Source organism: Leptonychotes weddellii, chromosome 10 (genome assembly GCF_054177405.1).
Source record: "Leptonychotes weddellii isolate Sample4059 chromosome 10, ASM5417740v2, whole genome shotgun sequence".
Classification (NCBI taxonomy): domain Eukaryota; kingdom Metazoa; phylum Chordata; class Mammalia; order Carnivora; family Phocidae; genus Leptonychotes; species Leptonychotes weddellii.
Window position 1 is genome coordinate 76361794 of NC_138378.1, and position 23840 is coordinate 76385633.

Here is a 23840-nt window from a genome sequence, read left to right on the forward strand (position 1 = left end):
AAGATTTTATTTATTTATTTGAGAGAGAGAGAATGAGAGACAGAGAGCATGAGAGGGAGGAGGGTCAGAGGGAGAAGCAGACTCCCCGCCGAGCAGGGAGCCCGATGCGGGACTCGATCCCGGGACTCCAGGATCATGACCTGAGCCGAAGGCAGTCGCTTAACCAACTGAGCCACCCAGGCGCCCCTGTTAACTGAATTTTTTAAAAAGAATGAGGAAACGTTTTCGATAAAGTGGAAAAAAATAGAAAACTGTACCATCTCACAATTTTATAATTATGTATGTGCACACACATAACTAGGAAAAAAGACTGGGAGGATATATACAAGAATGTTAGTTCATGGTAGTTATATCTGTGTTATGGGTGTTTCTGTTCCCTAGTCATTTCTCTATTTTTCAGGTGTATTAATTTTATCCTTGTAAAGAAGAATGAAAGCCATTAGCTTTAAAATAGAGGATAAAACCAAAAAGAATTCTCTGCAGAAAGTGATTGCTTCCTGATGGAAAGGCCCATGGAAAAGGCAAACTACTGGATCAGAATCTTGTTTGAGGCCACATCATCCCATCAGATCACAGGGTCATTTTCACAAGGGGTCTAATGCCTGGTAAACCCATGCTTTCCCACTCTTGCAGTTTCTCCAACTTCCCCTGGTCTTCTCCTCTCACTTGGTCCTTTCTCCTCCTGCCCTTTCCCAAAGCTCCTAGCTGATTCACCGGGGCTACACTTCCAAAGGGCCCGGGCATGCAGGAACGTCCCCAGCAGAACCTCCCCGTCAAGTCCCCAGATTGAAGCCTCGCCCTCCGTCCCCCCCCCACCCCCACCCCCCGCCGGCTTCCTCTCTAGGACCGCCTGGGCTGCCGCCAAACCCCAGGTTTGCAAAGAGCAGAAGGGAGACCAGACTGGACACACTGAGGGCCCCGGTTCAGTTAGAAACACTAAAAGCCACCAGTAGATGTCGCTCGGACTATGGTCCACAGGAGCATTGGGCGTCGTGATTCACCACGTCCCGGCCTGACTGGGAAATGAGCCACGGGCTGGAGTGGAAGTCCGGGGCACACCGGGGCACCGTGTTTCCTTACTCTAAAAAAGAGAAAAGAATAACTTCCACTGGGCCCCCTCACCCCATACTTGCTTCCAGGCAGAGATGCAGAGGGAAGGGAAAGGGGCGGTGGGAGCCCTTTGCGCCCCAAGCGCTCACCCAGCGCGGGCGGCTGCGAGACTGAGGAGCAACTCCTGCGCGCTAATCTTTTTGAAAGCACCTGCCGAGGGGAGACATTTTTGGCGTTGTCACGGGCCTCGCGTGCCCTCATCCCACCCCCAGACCCCGTGGCAGGTGGCTAGCAGGTGAGGAGGCCATCCCAGGATCAAAGAACGAGCAGCGGGACGAGGGAGGAGGGTAACAAGGCCGCTACCATTCTCGCAAGCTGGAGACCCGAGCCGGGCCGCAGGAGGCTCGAGTCGCCTCCGAGCCCCGCGGGTGGGCGGTGTGTGGGTGCACCGGCTACTCGCCAGGTGTTTGGTGGGGAGCAGCCGAGCCCGGGTGGCCTTGGGGACCCGCGCGGGGCAGGGCGCTCACCCGCTCGCGCTCCTTGGCGTTGGCCACGCGCCGCCGCTCCAGCACCAACTGGAGGTCCTCGGTCGAGGAGTAGCCTCCGGAGGGCAGCCGCTTGAGCCGGCAGATGGCGGCCAGCTGGGGCAGCGGCCCGAACTGCTCCCGCAACACGTCCTCCAGCACCTCAGCCGGCGGGACGCCCAGGAGAGCGGGCGCGGGCGCTGCGTCCATGGCGGAGAGCGGAAGGGCAGGGGGCCGCGCGGCCTTTCATCGCCCGCACCTGGGGCCTCACGAGGCACGGGGGCGGGGCCTGGACCACCTGTCGCTGTTCTCCTGCCCCGCCTCATGCCAGTCGGGTCGCGCCCCCGGGAAGACTGGCCCTTGGGGATCTGGGTTTCAGCAGCTCCGCAGGTGATTTTGGTGAACACGGGATTACAGACAGCAACTGGTTCTCAAATTTGGCTGCACACTGGAATCACCTGGGGAGTTGGGTTTTTCTTAATCCGCCTGCCTGGGTACCAATCCCCCAAATTCTAATTTGATCCATCCAGGTTGGGGCCTGCGCTTCTGGATACATGTATACACATGTATGCAAATATATGTATGCACATGTATACATTTACCAGAAAAACTTGATGGCTACACACAAAACTTTTAAAAGTTCATTTTGAAATAAATAAAAGTTGCAAGAACAGTAAGAGGTCCTACAGCCCCTTCACCTAGATTCTCCACTTGTTAACTTTTTTCACATTTACTCCATTGCCCTCTGTCTCTATGAATATTCCCGTTTTCATTATTCTTTTTCTAAAGCATTTCCTAAGTCTTGCCCGGTCTTCATAATCTTGACAGTTTCAAAGAGGAGAAGTCTTTCATTCTGAAGGCTGTCCCTCAACTGGAGTCTGCCTAATATTCCCTCATGTCCAGACCTAAGCCATCCCTTCTTGGAAGGGACTCCACAGAAAAGATGTTGGGCTGTCTCCATACATCTCTTCAGGATATACATGATGCTGACTTGTCCCACCACTAGTAAAGTTAACCTTGATCACCCAGTCAAGGTGGTATCTGCCAGATTCCTTCACCATAAATGGACTAATTTTTCCTTTTGATTGATAAATATTTTGTGAGGAAATCACCAATATCCTTAGCATCCATTGCTGACTCCTGCCTGAATTAACCACCATTTTGTGGCCAAGTGGTTGACATCCTACTGTGGAGAAGAGCTTTTCCTTCTCCCCCATTTATTTATTCATTTTGTATTTAGCATGAACTCATGACTTTCTATTTTATTTAATAAGATGTAATTTATTCATATCACTATTTTAATGTTTAAATGGCCCCAGATTTGGCCTGTAGGAGCCCCTTCATGCTGGCTTCTCTGTTCTTTTGACATGACCCCATCACTCTCTGCATGCTTTCTTAGTTGTGCAACAAAGGCTCATCTTGGATTTTCCCAGCCCAGCCGTGGAATCACTCAATTCTTTTAGTGCAAAATGAAATTTAGAAACAAAGATTTGGATGCTTGATTATTCATTCTTTTTGGGATGCAATCCTTCTAAATCCTTTTAGCAGATAGGAAATATACATATGTACACACACAAGCATACACACACACATACAACTATATATATAGTTATATACGTATTTCTGTGTAAATAGAGATTTAAAAAGCATGAATTCACACTAATACCTCCCATTCCAATCGAATAGCTAAGATTTCTCATGTTTCTCCTTAATTTGTAACTCCCTTCTCCAACAGCGAGAAACCTGACTCCCGTTATCCTCAATGTATTTACTTATTTATTCACTTAACTCCATAGCCAGTTTCCTAGCCACATCGGCCACCTCCTCAGCCCCATCTTGTCTTCAGCTTCCACCATGACATTGCCTACAAGGGAAGGGCAAGGGAAGAGAAGAGAGTGCATCAAATGTTTAACTGGGGTTCCCCCAGCAGTGGGCCTGGGAATGAGGTAAGATCTGTGCCTCATATCTTCTATATGTCTTGCATTTTTCACAATAAGCATGGGTCATATATAAATATACTTACAATATGTATTTATATATATATATATATATATATATATTTAAGAAGGAAAATAATTTTGTTTGCTCTAAGTTTATTTGGTATTGTCTGCCAGCAAACAGAACCAAAAGAGCCAAATGTGTGGAAATAAAGCTTAAAATGGAGATCATTTACCCATTTACTTAATTTTGCTTGAGCATCAAAAAGGACATTACTGACATTTTCTGTTTTATTCTAAACCCTTGAATGGACAAATTGGTGTGTAGCAGGAATCCAGTATGAGAACCGCAGAAGCTATTCCTTCATACTTGCTCCCCTCCATCAACTCCAACTGTCCCTTTCTGGCACCTTGTCTGTTGGCTTCCTATATTGAGCCCTATGTCCTGAGGGAGAGCAATCACATGAACCAATCTGAGCTAAGATGTTACACCCGATGGTGACTTGGTGCCGCTACCTTGAAGATGCAATGGCCTAGTGAACAAACAAAGTTCACTTTTCTCTCCTCTGGCAGTGTGAAAGGTGCAGGTCAGCGGTGCATCTCTGCTCCTCATGGTCACCCGGGACTTAAGGCCCTTCCAGATCCTTGTCCCTTCATCATTGCTTCTGAGTGTCATTTTCAAAAATGGAGCTGTCCTATTAGAGGCCTGTGTCATCGCTGGTGCCCGGAGCATCAAAGGCCTCAGACCATTCACCCCACGCAAGATTCGGAGCAGCATCAGAAACTCTTCTAGGTATTCCAAGCGGATGCTAAATGATTTAATTCGGGGACTTAGGCGCTTAACGCAATCACTGGGAGGGCTGGTGGAGCCAGAGGGCCTCAGTTGGAGAACACACCACCAACGCTGCAGGCTCGGAAGCAGGAACCAGTGCTGCGGGGGCCCCGGGGACACTGCTGCAGAGAAATGCCAAGTCCCCACCCCGTGGCTTGTCCACAGAAAATAAATAAAAGGACAGGGACATGAGCTCTGCCTGATGGCCATGCTCACACACCTGTTTCTAAGGAGGTCATCTTAATTGGCATCCAGAACCCTGAGAATAAGGGGTCCTGGAAAATGGAATTTCAGCCTTCCTGCCTCTGCAGTGCAGGGAGGCACCCTGGAAGAAGGGAAGGAGGAAGGAAGCGGGGATGGACGAGGTTTGGGAGAGCTAATCCGCTGTATCCTCCACCCTGAGACAGAGAGAAACTGGCCCTTGCTCTGTCCTTTGCCCCAGCAGATTCACTTCATCAATCTTTCCTGTTTCCTACCCTGGGGCCCAGCTAAAAGGAACACTCCCCATATCTGCCTGGATCCTTGGCAGCCCCTCATCACACTGATCGGTTTGTGGCTCAAACACAGTTCCCTTAATCTCTGTAGCTCAGTCAAAACATGAAAGAGCTGCTAAAAAAAAAAAAAAGCTTTAGTCACCATACAGTACATCATTAGTTTTTGATGTAGTGTTCCATGATTCATTGTTTGCGTATAACACCCAGTGCTCCATGCAATACGTGCCCTCCTTAATACCCATCACTGGGCTGTATGGTGACTACCATAACATAATAAAAAAAATTATAATAAAAAATGGATCATACAATTTAAAAAAACAGCTTTAAATAAGGGAAGGCAAAGAATGACATTTTTAAAAGGGATCAGAAACTATAAAGAGACAAGTCTATATTGCCCAGAATTCCTATCTACATCAATTTGGCAATTTCACATTATTACTCATATTCGTATAAATTCATATTATTATTACATACTATGTATGATTTTATCTCATCATATTCCTGGGAACTGGACTTTACTCCCATTGTGCAGATGAGAAAATCAGTGCCGGAGAAGTTGAGTGACTAGCCAAGGCTACCCTGCTGGTCAGTTTCTGAATGTCCTCTATCCCAGGGTCACTGGGCCCAGGCGCACACTTCCGGCTGGCCTGGTGCCCCAGCACACAGGCCCTGCCTGCTTGCCATGCCCCATACTTCACTTCCCTTGAGGCTCCTCCTCCACTCCCACTGGGCATGCGCTGGGGTTACTATCTTGGCCACATCACCAGCAGAGTTAACCGTGGGTCAGAAGTGCTTCTCCACCAAGAACAGAGAAGGGGAACAGGCCCACAGCCTTTGTCCCCAGGAAGCTGGTGAGAGGTCAGGGACAGCCAGCTCAAGTCCTCATTTGTGCCAGTGTGCTCAGCAGTAGCCAGTGGCCTCCAGCTTTGACGAGATGCAGAAAGGTGCCTGACAGCCTCCTGAAAGAGTAGATGGATGGAAGCCTCGAGCCTGGCAGACTGTGGGACCTCACAAAGAGTTGAGACTTACGGGGCCTGAGGGTTAGTCGTGGGTCCAAGAGGAAGAGCTGCTGCAGCACAGGACTTTATAGGACCGCAGGCAAGACATTCAAACTCTCTAGGCCTCACCTTGCCATCTGTAAAGCGGAGATTGTGATAGAAGCTTCCTCAGAATTATAGCAAGGAGTCAGTTAGGCCATTGGCACAATAATACCAGCTAACGCTGGTATCATGGGATCCATGGGCCATGCACTTTTCTAAGCTCATTTTATGGATTAACTTTCTTAATCTGCACAACAGCCTCAAGAGAGGGGTACTCTAATTTTTTCACAGGAGAGGAAATTGAGACACGAAAGTCAAGTAACCAGCTTTCCCAGCTAGACAGGGGCAAAGCTAGGATTAGACCCAGGGTGTTTGGCCATGGAGCCTGGGTCTATAACCACCAATCTCTCCTGCCTCACGTGATTCCCACCACATCGTAAGTGATGACTACACTCCAGATAGAATGCCCAGAAACTTGGCTATTACACAGACAAGGCGTAAGTGACCCAGGCAGAAGGTGTTCTGAGCAAAAGTGCAGAAGCTGCAGTGAGAGCTGGTTGAGGAGACACTGAGGTCCAGGGCTCGGTTCTGGTGACCCTATAGCAGAGACGTCATTAAAGGCTTGTTGGGGCTACCGTGAAGAGGGCCTGGAATCCCAATCCTGGGACCAGGTAGAGTGGGAAATTCTTGTCAGATCTAAGAAGGATATGACTGCAACAAAAGCAGGGCTTTGAGGAGATTCAAGAGGAAGTAGGCTACAGGCTGTTTGGGGGAGGGGAGGGGAACTGAGAGGCAGAGCTGTGTGGTGGACACCCTGCTGCGTGGGGCTTGTCCCACAGGAGCAAGCCTTCTTGAGGCCCAGCTAGCAGACCTCCTTCTATCCTAAGTCACCCCTCCCGAGAGTAGCCCAGGCCTTCTCACTCTTCTGTAACTCTGGGGCCTGTGGCTCTCACTTGTGGTAGGGGTCCCTGGGCTTGGCTAGCTTTGAGCTGTAGGAATTGCTAGCAGCAGATAGAGGTAGAAGCACTTATAACTGGCCCTTAAATGCAAGAGCAACGCAAAGGGAGAGGCTCCTTCCAGTAGGCATGGTGTAGGCATATGAGGGGGTCTGACCAACACCCAGGCCCAGATCTGGGTATATGGGAGCAAGTGTTCTAAGAATTCCAGAGTATAGAGGGCTGGGGCATTCGTTGGTAAAGGACACTCAGAGTTGCTGACTATAAGCACAGGTAGATTTTTTTTTTTTTTTTCTGAACTAGTGACTTATGTCATCCTCGAAATGCTGTGACATCTGCTTCCAGAATGTGCTTACTCTCCTGACTGAGAAATTATTCCCTGGCCCTAGAAAACCAAGCCTGGAAGGTCATTTCATGTCTATGTCTACATGTCTAGGGTCATTTCATGTCTATGTCTACAAAAAGTCTATGTCTTCTCCCTTGCTAGAGTTGGGCTTTCCCCTAACTCCCAATGTGTAGACTCCAGCCTCCCTTAGACTGGAAACCATGGCTCTGGGAGACAAGGCTGTGGGTTCAGCGTGCCAACAGCACACCCCATGTGGTGGCAGCTGTCTGTCACAGCCTATGTCTATCACCAGTGCAATCCATGGTCACCGAGAGTGGCCACTATACAGGGTTCCCACAGCAGCGGCTGGGTGGGGAGGCACTCCAGGGTGAAAAGCTGACCACTTCCCCCAGGACAACTGAGGACTTCACTCTGTCTCCCCAGATGGCTCCACTCAGTCTGTGGAGAACTTAATTCTTCTGCCTGACTGTCTCTTGAGGAAACTGCAGCTTTCAGGACCTTCTCTGTAGAGAAAGGTCCAGCCCAGGCATGAGAATTGACCCTGCCGTGTGAGTATGTTTACCTGTCCCTGTTCCATTAGCTTTAGGCCTCAGACCATGGTTGGTTAGATAGATAACAAACAGGGGCGCCTGGGTGGCTCAGTCGTTGAGCGTCTGCCTTCGGCTCAGGTCGTGATCCCAGGGATCGAGTCCCACATCGGGCTCCTTGCTCAGCCAGGAGCCTATTTCTCTCTCTGCCTGCTTGTGCTTCTCTCCCTGTGTCAAATAAATAAATAAAATCTTAAAAACAAACAAACAAACAAAAAACAGCTAGCTTGCTACTCCAGGATGTCACCACGCCCAGGTTTCAGGCTCCGGAGGACTCTTCCTGAGGCTATGAGAAGGGGCTAGGTGTCCTAACTACCTCTCCTCCCTACTAAAATGCTGGCTTGGGGAGGAGAGGGGAAAGGGATTTTTATCTGTTTCATTCACTTTGGGGTGTTTTTCTTAAAGATTTTATTATTTATTTATTTGAGTGAGAGAGAGCAAGGGGAGGGGCAGAGGGCGAAGGAGAGAATCTCAAACAGACTCAGTGCTAAGCAAGGAGCCCAGCGCAGGGCTCAATCTCACGACCCTGAGATCATGACCTGAGCCAAAATCAAGAGATGGATGCCCAACTGACTGAGCCACCCAGACACCCTGTTTCCTTCACTTTTGAATCCTGAAAACCTGGAAGAATGCCTGGTGCATGGTAGAGGCAGAGTAAATAATCCTGGATTGCATGAATATTGATAAAATGTAGAAGTCTTCAAGTAGACTTCATGGTTATGAATCTTTAGACATTAAAGTAACACTGAAATACATAAATCAAAAGCTATTAGAAATATGACATGACAAGATGATAAACATAGATAAATGTTCTACACGGGAGAGTTAACACAAATCCTCCTAGAGAAATTGATAGGTTGTGTAGGTAAAATATAAATGAGGATATAGAATATCTGAAAAATTAAAATCACAAGCCTAATCTAATAAATATGCCTGTGGAACATTTATAAAAAGTGAGCAGACACTACTAGGCCACAAAGAAAATCTGAGTAAATTCCCAAAAAGTGGGACATATTAATATTGTCTCCTACTTTTTTTGCATAAGCTAGGAAAACCCTAAAACAAAGACTAGAAATACATAAAAAGAAAATTAGCCCATCCGCATATATTTATATTGATATAGATGCAAAATGCCAAGGAATAAACTGTCAGGAAATCAAATCCAGTAACATATGTAAATCTAAAAAAACAAAAAACAAAACTATAAAGGTATTAGAAGAAATACAGCAAAATGTGATTTCAATCCTGTAATAGAGGACAGAGTTCCTAAGGTTGATAAAAAGCCAAGAAGTCATAAAAGAAAAGGCCAAAAGAAAAGCCAAAAGGAAAATGTGGATACAAACGAATTAAAGTCCTGTTCAGCCAAAGAAGTCATAACAGATAGATTTCCATTTCTTGTCCCAGTGGAATAACTGGACCAGGCCTTTTGTTGTCAGCAATTGGAAAACTGGACAAAATTCATAAAACATTTGGCATTGGACAACTATAATCCGAGTTCCTGGCTGGGGAAGCAGACAGCATGAGCTCACCTGCTCCCTGGGATTCTTCCTGGAGGCTCCTTCCAGACCCCAGTGCAGTGAGGAGGGTCCCATGCAGGGCATGACAGTTTCACTAAGCATGGAGAGAGGAAGATGGGAGTGGGGGGAGACTGAATGTGCTAGGATTTGGGGAGGAGCATGAAGGATAGGGAGAGGAAAAGCTCCAGAAATCTTCATTGGGTTCCCTGTGCATGCTTGTGTAACTCCATGAGGCAGGGCAAAGAAATTCTCATTCTAAATTGAGCTAGCAGAAAGCCCCAGTCCCTGGAAGGGAGGATGGGGCCACAAGAAGAGGCCAAAGCCAGAGATATGGCATCAAAAGTTAACAGTTGGGAAATGAGATGAGGCTAGCCACAGGACAGGAAGAAGTTTGGCGAGTGGTTTAAAGCCCTGGCAAAATCCAGCTCCAACCCCATCTGCAACAAAGGAACTGCAGGGAATACCTGGGATCACTATCACTTCTTGGGAATTTGTACCACCTGTATGATGTCCCTGTAATTTGTGTTAAACCTCTGCTGTTTTCCAGTGAACTAACTAAACATTCATAGCTATAAAGCCCTTAAACAAAGATATGTTTGTTTCGGGACAGAAGGGACATTGAGGAAGGAGAAGCAGTTCAGGGAGAGAAGAGTATGATGGCCATTGCAGAGACAAGTACAAAGCTTTCGTGCACTCAGTATTTATTGGGGACCTGATGTCTCACAGTCCCGTGAGGGTTGCTGAGGGGGAAACAGAGGCACAGCAAGCCTTTGGCCTTGAGGAGCTCTTGATCCCACTGGGTTACGTGATATAAACATGTTTGAAGGGTTAAATGAAAGGACAGAGCAGGAAACACAAAAGGCCAAATGGAAAGCCGCAGAGAACAAATTGGGTTCAGAGGTTCACAAGGCGTCGGGTGGGGAGGGTCCAGAGCCGGCAGCAACGGCAACCCCTCAGATCTGGCCTGTCTCAGGCCACATGTTGGCTGATGGGCTTCTTACAGACCCAGTGATAGGGGGTGTCACAGCGCATGTCATTCCACTTCTGCTCAATATGGACACAGTCTTCCGTCTGCCCGTCCCAGTGCTTCCAGTTGTCTGGCTGATTCCTGTGCCAAAACCTGGAAACAAGAGGGCTTTATTCTGCCAGACGAAGAAAGTGTCCCTTCCCCCGACTATGGCATAAGGAGCTGAAGTGACATGGGTCTCTCATCTCCTGGTGTCCCTGGATGGGGATGTAGCTGGGCCCAAGGGTGCCCTAAGGGTGGCTCTGCTGAGGTTGTCTTTAGTTACTGAGGATCAAGGGATAGGAAGGGTGTCTGAAGCTGTAAGCCTCCACCCCAGAATTCACATTTAGATACCTTCTGATGAAGGCAGGGCCTACAAAGCATATAGGGTAGGCAAAAAACAGGGGCACCTGGGTGGCTCAGATGGTTAAGCATCTGCGTTCGGCTCAGATTGTGATCTCCAGGTCCCAGGATCCAGCCCTGCATCAGGCTCCATGCTTAGTGGGGAGCCTGCTTTTCCCTCTCCCTCTTCCTCTACCCCTCCCCCTCATGCTCGCTCTCTCTCTCTCTCTCTCAAGTGAATAAATAAAATCTTTTAAAAAAAAGGATAGGAGGGTGCCTGGGTGGTTCAATTGGTTAAGCGACTGCCTTCAGCTCAGGTCATGATCCTGGAATCCCAGGATCGAGTCCCGCATCGGGCTCCTTGCTCAGCGAGGAGTCTGCTTCTCCCTCTGACCCTCTCCCCCTCATGCTCACTCTCTCTCAAATAAATAAATAAAATCTTTAAAAAAAAAAAAAGGATAGAAAAAAACAAAACAAAGAACAGCAACAACAGTGAAAACACAGGAATACCCACTCATAGGCTGCCTGCCAGCCCCAGGATCTATCCTGTTCTGATGCCCCTCTATGGAGGGGTCCACACAAGGACCACGACTATACCAATGTGTATACACACACCCACACACATCATACACATCATATATACACACATATCACACATACAACACATACATAGTCATACATCTACTCTATATAAGCACATCACACATACACATCATATACATATATCACACACACACACACAACATTAGCACTTACTGGGCAGGAATACACACACCAGACAAGGACGAAGAGTCTCTAGCCAGGCCTGTCCCAGAGTGTGCCTGGGACTGCACCAGACAGTGCTGGACTCACGCTCTGCTCTGGGCAACATTGAATGGTGTCCCGTCCACCCAGCGCCAGGAGCCCTCCTCACTCCCGTCTGTGAGGCCAATCCAGTGGTAAGAGGTACTCGTGAACCTTACCAGAAACGCCTGTAGAGAAAACGCAGTGTTGTTTGACCCTGTGTGAGGAGCTGGTTCTCCCAGCCATGTGGAAAAGGAGGCTAGGCTGTCCTCTCTCTGGTCCTGGGGCATGAAGCCCACTCCTCTGCCCCTCCCTGCACCTTCCATGGTTTGTCCAGGATTGAGGCCAGGACCCAGGTCCCCTCAGAGAAAGCCCAACTTCTCCCAGGTTGATTTGATGAGTGTGGGTTCACTGAGACAAAGACCGACCTGGCCATAGATTATTAAAGAGATGTATTTCATTAAAAAAAATAAATAAATAACACGTCCTTTGACAGACGTACAGGAACAGTCTCAGGAGAACCACAAAGGATGGGCAGTTCCGTAAGTTGAAATGGACCAAACCCATGATGGTCCTTTGACAATAACCCTGGTAAATTCTGTTAAGGACCTTCAGTGGATGGGCCACCAGGCTCTACATTGCCTTTGGTGGTCCTCAAACTTCCGTGTCTGGCTTTCCCAAGAAGCCTGGGTCTCCTGCTCGTGGGCCTTCCACAGGCACTGGATTCACTGACATTAAAATCAGGATTGACCACTACAGCAGAAGCTAAACGGAAAATGAGGGGTTGGGGAGGGACGTTATATTCCCAACACTTTAAAGGCAGTCACCCACTGCTGCCTCCCTTTGCCCTTCTTCACTGCTGACAGCTGTGGGCCTCGGGGTGTCTCCCTTGGTCATGGAGGACATCAAGATTTGCTGTCAGGGCTTCTACCTCCAGAGCAAGATGCTCATGGGAACTCAATCAACATTCGTTCCCTGACTGACCTAAGAGACCGCAGGCCTCTGCCCTGCCCGCTGCAAGAGGAGGAAGGCGGAAGGGCCAAAGTTCCTCATCCCACACCAAGCCCATCAACACCAACCTCCCCAAGCCTGCAACTCTGACCTGCTCCTCCTCAGAAGTCACCGAGGCTAGGTGGGCTCCCTGGGACACACAGAACTGCTCAGCCTCGTGCCAAGACTTCTTGACGTGAGAAAAGTAATACAAGCTCTCGCCGTAGACTTTCCAGCCTTGCAGGATCAGTTGAAGAAGCTGATCTGGAGCAAAGGTTGGGGACGAGAGAGAACCAGGGGCTGGTTGCAGATGCCCAAGAGCTGCCCTTCCTGAACTCTCCTGGGACTGGCCACCGAGGGTCACAAGCCCACGCAACGCCTGATGCCCAGTGCTCCGGGGGGCAGGGCCTGGGAGGCTGCATCCCCAGCCTGATACCCAGTACACTGGGAAGCGGCTCAGGACACCTGGCTGCATCCCTCCAGGGATCCTTAGATAGCTTTGCTACCCAGACAACACTTTCTTTCCAGACTCCTGCTTTCTGGCTCCATGACCCTCTCTTGCCACTCACTGCCACCACCGGACAGTCTGCTGCACCTCAGTTCCCTCCATCTCCCCGGGAGACTTTGCAGCCATCCACAGCACCACTCACTTCCTTCCCTCCATCTCCTTCCATGTCAGCTGCCCACACCCAGGACTGTCCTCGGGACCTGCTCTACCCGACCTCCCCATTTCAAGCTCTGAAAACTCATTCCACGAGCACAAGCCCCTTGTGCTCTCAGCTCTCTCATCCTTCCCCACTATCACACCCTGCTTTTTAACACCATCTGCATCACGGCTGTTTGAATTGGTGCCACAACAGACTCGCTTATTCATTCATTTATTCTTTTGTTCAATATCCATGGTTCAATGATTTTTAACTTCTGCGAATCAGGGACTATTATACAAAGATCAGTAAGACACGATTCATGCCCTCAAGGAGCTTACAGTCTAGGAAACGAGACAGATGTGTAAAAAAGGTGCTGAAGACGCATTCATGGAAGACCATGCACATGTTAGAACAGAGCCATAAAAGAGGGTATGGTCTATGTCACCTGGGCTACACATGGCACTCAGGAAGGACACCCCAGGTGAGACGTCACTTGAGCTAAGTCTTAAAAGACTGAGGAAGAGTTTGCCTGGTGGTCAGTGCCAAGGAGAGCATCCCAGGCAGGGGGGAAAGTAGACACAAAAAGTGTGAAGGTGTGAAACAGCATGGCATGGCTTGACCTGTTCAAGTGCTTGGAATGGTCAGTGCATAAGAAAGGGGAGACGAACTTGGACAGCTTCACCAGCACTATATTGTCCATCTCGTGTGAAGGAGTTTGGGATTTTTTTTCCCTGTGAGCACTGGGAAGCCCTGAAGCATTTTAAGAAGGATAGTAGTATGCTCAGATTTGCACTATGCTAATACCAACTTGGTGACAGTGTGGAGACTGAACAAGAAGAAGGCAATCCTAACCAGGCCAGAGACACCAATTAGAATATAATTGCAAATGTCTCAGTAATGATGCTGAGTGTGTAAACCAGCGGTTTTGCATCAGCATCAGCATCACCTTGGAATTAAGTAGAAAGGCAAATTCTCAAACCCACCCCAGACTGGCTGAATCTGAAATTGTTTCTTAACAGTTGGTGTCTTAACAAACCCTCCAGGTGATCCTGATGCATTCCGAAGCCGAAGAACCGGTAGTCTAAACTGAGGATTGGCAAACTGCAACCTTCAAGCAACCTCTTTTTATAAATAAAGTTTTATTGGAACACAACCATACCCTTTAGTTTACGCCCATCTTTGGCTGCTTTATTGCTACAGCAGTAGAGATGCTGCGACAGAGGCTGTTCAGCCAGAAGCCCAAAATATCTACTATTTGGCCCTTTAAGAAAAAGTTAAGCTAATGGTTCTCAGTCCTGCCTGCCCACTAGAACGACCTAGGGAGCTTTTGAAAAAATTCTAATGCCCACACTACATCCTAGACCCTCCTCCCCACCAAAAGTCAGAGTTCTGGGGGTGGGTCCCAGTCATCAGTATATGTAAAGCTCCCTGGGTGAGCCCAATGTGGCCCATAGTAGAGAAACACGGGTCTCTGCTAAAGCAGTAGGTGGACATAGGAGGGCATTAGCAGGACAGCAGGGGGCACTGGAGAGGCATTAAGAAGGGCGGACGTCCAGGTTTCTGACAGACCAGGAGTCTTTTTTTTTTTTTTAAAGATTTTATTTATTAATTTGAGAGAGAGAACAGGAGCAGAGGGGAGGGGGAGAGGGAGAAGCAGACTCCCCGCTGAGCCAGGAGCCTGATGCAGGACCCTGAGACCATGACCTGAGCCAAAGGCTCCCTGAGACCATGACCGAGCCAAAGGCAAAAGCTTAACTGACTGAGCCACCCAGGTGCCCAAGATGGGGAGTCTCTTCAGCAGCTGCTCAAACCGCCCCCTCTCTTACCCTTAGCAAGTGACCTCCTACTCTACCTAGGAAGAGACACCACTAAAGATCAGTTCCCTCAGTTTCCTGTTCCCACATCTGCAAACCTGGGTGACCACCTACCACCCCACCTCCCCCTCCCAGCCTCAGAAGTTCAAGTACTTAAGGTCCCAACCCTTCAAGGTCAATCCCTCAGCTACTCATTTCATTCTGTCTGTCTCTCTCTCCTCCCACTGCCTCCCTCTTTGCTGGTTCCTTTCTCCCACCCTCAGATCAAGCCTATCCTCTTAATCTAGAAAAACCCTCTTAAGGAAGTTCACCAAAATGCTCCCAGTGGGCTCGTATAGAAAATGTAGAGGGACACCTGGGTGGCTCAGTCGGTTAAGTGTCCAACTCTTGGTTTCGGTTCAGGTCATGATCTCAGGGTGGTGAGATGGAGTGCCTCATCAGGCTCTGTGCTCAGTGCAGTCTGCTTGGGATTCTCTCTCCCTGTCCCTCTGCCCCTCCCCCAGCTCATGCTCTCTTTCTTTCCCTTTCTCTCTCAAATAAATAAGTAAATCTTTTTTAAAGTATAGAAATATTCATGGAAATACAAGCGGTTATTTTCTCATCATTTCTTTTTCAATATCTGCACATTGTCTATAATCAATACTGAGGTTTTATAATGCAAATATCAATGATATATGTTTTTTAATCCCTCCCCCTGCCATGCCATCCCCTTACCTCAGCCTCATTGCTCTCCTCCATTCCTCAGCCAAGGTCCTTGAATGGCTCGTACACCTGATCTCTCATTCACACCCTGCTGAGGGTGGTCTGGCCTCCAGGCCACACACTACTCTCCACAGGAACTTCATTCCCAATGATTTGTAAATTGCCCAGACTCAGTGGGTGCTTATTGGTTACTTAATGTAACCTCTCAGGCATTCACCAGAACTAACCATTTCCTTCTTGGAATTCCCTCCTTCCTTGACTTCCCCAACTATCCATCTCCTGGTTCTTCTTCTGCCTCTAAGACTGCCTTCTCTAGTAGTCTTCTTCAAAAACACCTCTTTCCCTTCTTGCCACCTGAAGGTTGACTTCCTGTTTCTGCCCTCAGCTTTCTTCCCATAAAGCATTTTATCTCATGTAAGCACCCCCCATACTCCCACTGCCACAACCAGAACCAATGTGCCCAGGGCTCCCGCAGCTGTGTTTGCAGCCAGGGCCTGTCCCCTACACTCCAGATGGCCTGCAGATGACAGCTACTTGAATACCCCCAAAGCATCTCAGGCTCAGCAGGTCCAAATCTTGCTGCCTTTCTCCCTTCTTTTTTTCCCCTCTCAGTTCAGAGACCCATCTGGTCAGCCTTCTTGAAGCCCTCCAATAGACCCTCATCTCCTGAAGGATAAAACCCAAACTCAGAGGCCTTCCACATCCTTCTGGTGTCTCTCCAAGTCTGCCTAGCTTCCTAGCATAGTGATTTTCAAAGTGCAATCATCAACCCATTTGTGGGAAGTATCAAGGTGTTATTTTTTTTAAAGAATAGATTATAAAATATCAGAGTGCATCCGTGTGGTAAAACTTATGCTTTTGAAGCATGTGTGTGTGTATGTGTGTGAGTGAGTGTGTGTGTGATACATAATTATACTGCATCACAATATAAAATGAATTTCAGGCTTACATTCAAAACAGCTTGAAAGCCACCATTCTGGCCCCTGCCGGCTAGCCTCTCAGCCTGCACCTCATCACCTGCCCTCCTGGCCACAGTCCAGTCCAACAGAACTGTCTGAAGTTTCCTGAACCTCATGGTTTCACGTCTTCATGCCTGTGAACCTGCCATCCTCTTACCCTACTTGTTTGGCAAACACCTACTAGTCCTCCAGACTCAGTTCAAGGGCTCTCTTCTCCACAACGCATCTTTTGATCCTTTCTCCTCCAAAAGGTTTCTCCCCCACTCAGAAGATCCCTTTTCTATACCAGAGGACATCGACCTGGGAAGGTCCCTTCTCTCTCCCTTCTTTTTGCTCCCCTCCACCCCAGTTCCCAGACCTGACCCTCACATAACACCTCTTACGCCTCTCTGCATGCCTTCTACACATCGTTCATTTCTCAAGTGTTGTTTTGTCACTCTGGCCAGAGGACAAGCCACTCGAAAGCAGGGACAGCTGCCTTATGCCACCTCCACCACTGCCTAGGCACATCGAGCCTATTTGGGTGGCTTCAGCCCTTTTCCAGCTCTCACTCTCCTTCCCAGGGGGATGCATGCTGATGTAAGCAAAAGGCAGGGGTGCCTGGGTGGCTCAGTTGGTTAAGCGTCTGCCTTCGGCTCAGGTCATGACCCCAGGGTCCTGGGATAGAGTCCTGTGTCAGGCTCCCTGCTCAGCGGGGAGTCTGCTTCTCCCTCTGCCTGCCGCTCGCCCTGCTTGTGCACTCTCTTCCTCTCTCTCTCTGTGTCAAATAAATAAATAAAATCTTTTTTAAAAAGTTTTGAAGTAAGCAAAAGGCTGAAGGGACAGAAGATTCTACCCACCCAAGAGACCATACCTCCCCGGCCAAGTTCTCCCGTCCCACTTACTTTGGGTCCTCTGTAGCTGCTCCTGGGAAACAAGGGCCACATGGACTGTCTCCAGGCAACTCTTCTCCTCCTGGATTTTCGTAGTTAGTGTTTTGGTGTTCTCTAAATCTGCTTCAAACCTCCGGATCTCAGCACTGGCCTTCTGCAGATTGCTCTCTAGCATCTGGATCTTAGAACCTAAGGCTGCAGCAGTTTTCATCCCTTGTTTTAGGGTCTGTATCTCTCTGCTGGCATTTTTCAAATAACCATTTAATACCTGAGTCTTGGAATCTAAGGCACTGACATTTTCAAGCTCTGTTTTTAATAATTGGATCTGAGCATCTGTCTGCTCCAGACGGTTGCTTGTGACTTGGGTCTGGGCAGTGACAGTTTCCAAATCTCTTTTTAACAAGTGAATCTCATCACTAGCCCTTTTGAAATGACCTCTTAAAAACTCGATCTCAGAGCTGGTGTTGTCTAAACTGCCTCTTAGAAAAGTCTGCATCTGGGAGTTTAAATCATTGGCATTTTGCAGGCTTCCCTTGACCCTTTGGATCTCAGCACTGGCTCCTTCCAAACTGCTTCTTAAAATCTGATTCTGGGCCCGTAAGTCATTGACACCAGCCAGTTGGCCTCTCAAAACTTGGATCTGAGCATTAGCATTCTTTAGACTACTGTTTGTCCACTGGGCCTGGGCATTTGCCATTTTCAGTCCTGCCTTCAATATCGCAATTTCAGCGTTGGCGTTTCCTAAGCCTCCACTCAGCATGTGGAGACCGATGCTGGAGTTTTCTAAACTGCTTTTTAAGAAACTGTGGGTCTGGGAATTTAAAGCATTTGCCTTTTCCAGATCTCCTTTTAGCTTCTGGATATCCGCACTGGCCCCCTCCATGGACCTCCTCAAGATCTGGGTCTGCAAACTCAAGGTATTGGCATCCTTTAGAACGTCTTTTACCGTCTGGATTTCCTCACTGGCATTTTCCAGATGACCGCTGAGCACCTGGATCTGAGAACTGACATTGTCCACTCTGCAAGCCAACATCTGGACCTCCGTGCTCCAGGTGCTGGAATTCTCCACATGGCTTTTAAACATCTGGATAGTCTCTTGCAACCCTGCCACCCCGCCAGAGTGGTGGGGATCTGGAGGGAGGAAATCGAGAAGGCAGCCACAGAGGCCCATTACATAGGGAAGCATTCATTATATGGGCCAACCATAGTGTTCTTACATTTCCTAAGGGACATGTCTAAGACACAGCCCTGAGTGCTCCTCAAGCAGCCTCCTGCTCACTGCAGCCACCCAGACCCTGGGGATGGGGCACCTGAGACTGTGGGCCAAAAGATAAAATAAAGGTGGACTTAGCTGTCTCCCATGAACTGAGGGACAGAAGGACTGAAATACTTGCCTACTATAAACTAGCTACCACTAAGAGTCATGCTGGTCAGGCTTGGATTATTTTGCCATTGTAACTGAACTTGAAGGTAACTGATTATATCATTGAGAGCTGCTGAAGTTTAACTCCACTGACATTTCACCACTAAATGGGTCATTTTTGGGGCGCCTGGGTGGCTCAGTCGTAAAGCGTCTGCCTTCAGCTCAGGTCATGATCCCAGGGTCCTGGGATCGAGCCCTGCAACGGGCTCCCTACTCGGCGGGAGGCCTGCTTCTCCCTCTCCCACTCCCCCTGCTTATGTTCCTGCTCTCACTGTCTCTCTCTCGCTGTCAAATAAATAAATAATCTTAAAAAAATAAACAAATAAATAAACAGGTCATTATGAAAAAGAAACTAGGTATGAATAAAGCCCATGTTTAGTCTTCCACTCTATTTGTACATTAAGCATGAGGCCTCTTGATTCACTTCCTAAAAACAGTGTAGACCGCAAACATAGATTTCTGATCACAAATTCCAGAAACTAAACAAAATAGGTACCTATAGAGGCAGCCCTCTGTTCAGTCCACACACAGGGCTATGGTGGAGGCCCTCCAGGTGATAGTAGACCCTGGAGTGGAAAGGGCCTTTGGAAGGGCTGGCATACCCAGTGTTACATAGAGCAAGAGTCCCCACAGAACAGTTTGAGGATATGGGAGACCTGAGTGAAAGCCCCGGTCATTACAGTCATTCAGGGAACTCGTAGCCCCTTTTATCCGCATAATCATTCCCACCAACCCCACCTGCAGCTGCCTCTGGTCCTACCAATACCCTTTGCTCACCTCACAAGCTAAGACCTTATCTCAGATATTCATGGTCTAAGTCTCTCGATGCCAGCTCTCTGGGAGAAGAACCCAAGTAGGCAGGGACCCTTTCTGGAAGATTCCTGCCCTATTCCTCATGCCCTACCTAGGTAAATACATGAGGTCTCAGCCACTATGCTGTGGTAAGGCCAGGTGGGGCCAGGTGGCCCTTGAAGGTATGAGAAGTCCGGTCAAATATTCTGCCTTGTAAAGACAGACAAATACATCAATGGGACAGAACAGAGAATCTAGAAATAGACCCACATATATATGGATGATTGATTCTCAACATTAAAGACACAGAAGTAATTCATGATAATGATAATTATGATAATATTTTCAACAAGTGGTGCTGCAACAATTGTATATCCTATGCTAAATAAAAATTAACTTCATACTTCATACCGTTATATAAAACTTAACTCAAAATTAATCATAGACCTAAATGTAAAACCAAAAAGTGCAAAATTTCCAGGAGGAAACATAGGTAAATGTCTTTGTGACCTTGGGATAGGTTTCCAATATGAAACCAATAGTATAATCCATAAAAGAAAAAAATGATAAATTAGACTTTATTAAGATTTAAATCTTGTTAGGAGAATGAAAACACAAGCCATTAACTGAGAGAAAATATTTGCAAATTACATGCTGATAAAGGAGCAGAAAAGAGTACATACCATAGGATCCTTTTCACATAAAATTCTAGAAAAAGCCAACTAGTCTATATTACTGCAAGTAGATAGGCTGTTGCCTGGGGATGAAGAGCGGAGGGGAGAGGGAAGGATGTCAAAGGGCACAAGTAAACTGTGGGGGGAGGATGATGAATATGCTCATTATCTTGATTGTGGTGGTGGTTTCATGGGGATACACGTAAGTCAAAACTTAGCAGAGTGCATGCTTTAAATATTGCACCTTATTATGTGTCAATTACATGTTGATGAAACTTTTTTTTTTTTTAAAGATCGTGTCTTCTTGTGAGAAAATTGGAACCCATTCAGGGGCATAGGAGGCATCAGAGGAGAGGCTCCTCCTAGGGTCTGGGCATCTGAATGCCCCAGCTCCCCCACTCCACCCCCACCGCCCTGTGGCTACTCACTGTGGGGTTCCACAGCTAACTGTCCAGTTGTGTTGTCTCTGGGAATCATGGCTGGAAACTCTTGGAAGGAGGCATAGGGCTCCAACGGAGGTCTCGGCTTCTGGAGAACTGAGACACCCATTCCTGGGTCAGCACCCTCTCTCTGCACTAAGGTTGGCAGAACAGGCTACCCCACCCTCGGTCAGGGTTCCAGAAAGAGGGAGATGGCACCCCTTCGACTTTCCCCCATGGGCCTCAGCTCTTGAGAAGACACCCCCACCTTGGATGGGGGCCTTGGTTGAGTTTCAGGTAAGATCTGGTTCAGGTCTGGGGCCAGAGGGTAGGCAACTACTCCCTATGGGACCTTTATGCAGGAAGACAGAGAGAGGCAGTGGAGTTCGGGTCACCTAGGAGCTTACCCACAACAAAGAGAGCCACCAGAGAGGAGACGAGAGTCACAGCCAAAACTGCCATGCCGGTCTGAACAAGCCCTGGCCTCCTGGGGGATGCAGGAGCCCCTGGCGCAGAGTCCAGCCCTGCAAGGGAGAAGTCGGTGGACAGGAGGACAGTGTGCTGTGCGGGCTGGACAGGGTCAGCCCTCGGGCTCAGTCTCCTGCACTGATGGGGATGAGAACACAGGCCATGCTTATCACGGAGATGGGAAATAAAGCACTAGGAAGTGTTCACCAGAGCTAATTGGGGTTATGGTAGCAACTCAAAGGCAAAGAGAAGACCACAGAACCCGGAGGAGGTGCACAGGGCACAGATCCCAGCACGGAGAAGGGCAACAAACATGTAGTTTGCATGGAAGAAGGAAGGAGGGAGACAGGAAGGGACAGAGCAGGAACCTGACCTCTGAGTCCCAAGGCCAGGCTTGCTCATGAACCCTGACCAGAGCAGGACTCACAGCCCTTTGGGACAGCTGCGTCTCCCACAAACTGACATAGGTCAGTGCTGAAGTCTTCCTCTGCTGGGGTCAGAAAGCCCTGCATGGGTGTCCTACAAAGAGCTATGCCTATTGAGTCTGGGGGTGTGGTTAGGGATAAACAGTGTACAGGGAAATCCATTCTAAGGTGGAGAAACACCAGCCTAGAGCCCCTGAGTCCTTGTGGGGCCAATTCAACGTGCAGAGATGGGACTCAAAACCAGGTCCCTCCGAATTCAAAGTTCACCTTTTCCTTGCCAGGTTGCCATCTCCAAGAGAAAGGGTCTGGGGAGGTTTCATGCAGAGGCTGGGGCGTGCACCAGGCTCTCCGTCCTCCTCACCTGACCCACCTTCAGCCCTCGCCTATTTATTCTGGAGGCTGAGACAGGGAGGAGCCAAGCTCTGGCCTGCCAGGGAGGGGCTGACAAAAATGGCATGGGCGGGGGGACAAGCAAGCCAGTCCCTGAGGAGGATGGGCTGACGCCTCAGTTTTCTCACCTCGGGGGCCCAGGAAGACCCTCTGGTTGTCTGTGTAGAAGTGGACCCTGTCACCATTCATCTCTTCCTTTACCGTCCACCGCTGCTCCCTGCCACGGCTCCTCACAGGCTGTGCGGTGCGCCCGTTGCGGTGGGAAGTAAAGCTGAGATACTCCGGACTTATATGCCCCTGAGTAGGAACTCCCTCCCCTGCTGATTCTGCAGAAGCGCCCCAGCAGCGTCCCGTCCTTCCAGGCTCCCAGGCGCCAGTCTGCCCTATCCTCTCCTCTCCTGGCCAGCATCAGCACTGGCCCTCCCCTCAAGCCCCTCACCCCACTCTCCACTCTCCAGCATAGTCCCCAAAGCTAGCCTTAGTCACAAACACTTTTTCACGACCACTCAGGAGGGGGCGGGGGTCCATCTCAGCTTTGCAGAAAAACATTCTTGTGACCTGGGGCTGACTCTTAATCTAGCCCCAGACCCTCTCAAGTAACATGAGGTCTTTGTTTTTGGTCTTTGTCCCCAGTTCCTTGGAATTTCCTAAGTGATAGGACTATCTTCTTTTATTCACAAAGAGCCCCTTTTCAGCATACCTGAGTTTATGCTAATGAGGTGACTCAGGGTAGGCCCCTAGATAGTTTCAGGATGGGAGACAAACCCAGAAAAACCAAACTCCCACCTGTCCAACTCCACCCCCCATCCAGGACTTCCAGGTAGGAGAGGGGGCCTGGAGATGGGATTACAAAAGATTCAAGGAGTTTCCTGCTTGGTAAATATATCCGCCTGCCTGGAGAGGGTCACGTCCCAACTGCACAGGAACAGAGGTTCCTCTGCTCTGGACTCTTCCGGACCTCGCCCTACGTACCTCTTCCTCTGGCTGTTCATTTGTATCCTTTACTGTAAATTGTAGTAGTAAGCATAGTGTTTTCCTGGGTTCTGTGAGTCATTTTCAAAGCTGAGGGGGGTCATGGGAGCCCCCTGATTTGCAGTTGGCTGTGCAGAAGTGTGGGTTGCCTGGCGAACCCATTTGCAGGTGGCATCTGAAGTGGGGGCAATCTTGTGGGATTGAATCCTTAACCTGTGGGTCTGTGCTAACTCCAAAAGTCATCGTGAAAATTGACTTGAAGTGTGGAATACCCAGTTGATCTCAGAGAATTGGCTGGTGTCAGAAAACAGCAAATAGGACCCAACTTGATCCAATTTTGCACCTCTAGCTGCTTGCCTCTATGCTCCCTTGAGTTGATCTGGTTTGAGACTAAGTAAAAAGAAACTGATGGATATGCCAATGCGCTGCTTAGCAGTGAGATCCTGTAACTTCCCTGCTTCAGGGGGTTCCTGCTGCTTGTGGGCCTGGACTTAGAAGACAGGGAAGTGAGGCATCCTGGTGGAGCCACGTGAGCCCCAAGTCCCCAGCCCCCAAAGGGGTTAACAGATGAGCAGAATCAATACTCCCACTGGCTGGTCAGTTCATGAGCAGAATCAATTCTCCCTAAGTCAGTTCAAAGGTTAATGGCGGATTCTCGTTCCTTCGTTCCCCAGTACTTCAGATGGTTATAATCTTATCAAAACGGATCACATTTTCTTTAACTCATAAAGTCTAATTACATATTTGTCCCCTCTCTTACCAGCGACCCAGTGACAAGATGTCAGTTACTACCTTGCAAATGGCTTGTGCCATCTTTCTTGTGTGGCTTCTTCCTATTTTCACTCTCAGTTTCTACATCCTATTCCCAGGCTTTTTCCC

General features: G+C 48.6%; 1 protein-coding gene and 1 long non-coding RNA gene across 3 annotated transcripts; one reads left to right on the top strand and one right to left on the bottom strand.

Annotated features, from left to right (window-relative positions):
* The first annotated feature begins 1275 nt into the window (after positions 1–1275).
* On the top strand, positions 1276–18443 carry LOC145723921 (uncharacterized). Its single transcript, XR_014149343.1, has 3 exons — positions 1276–1345; positions 3371–3520; positions 18240–18443. It is a non-coding gene; the product is annotated as an uncharacterized LOC145723921 (long non-coding RNA).
* CLEC4F (C-type lectin domain family 4 member F) lies at positions 9360–22414 on the bottom strand. 2 transcript variants are annotated; one of them, XM_031036145.2, is made up of 7 exons: positions 22118–22407; positions 21114–21230; positions 20716–20823; positions 17411–18529; positions 12517–12668; positions 11484–11602; positions 9360–10403 (listed from the first exon to the last, which is right to left on the bottom strand). In XM_031036145.2, the coding sequence occupies exons 1-7, from the start codon at positions 22176–22178 to the stop codon at positions 10253–10255; spliced, it is 1827 nt and encodes a 608-aa protein (XP_030892005.2). In that variant the 5' UTR covers positions 22179–22407; the 3' UTR covers positions 9360–10252. The 2 variants fall into 2 exon arrangements, 1 of the variants encoding a protein (XP_030892005.2); XR_014149342.1 differs by lacking the exon at positions 12517–12668 and having other exon boundaries at positions 10288–10403; positions 22118–22414.
* Positions 22415–23840: the final 1426 nt, after the last annotated feature.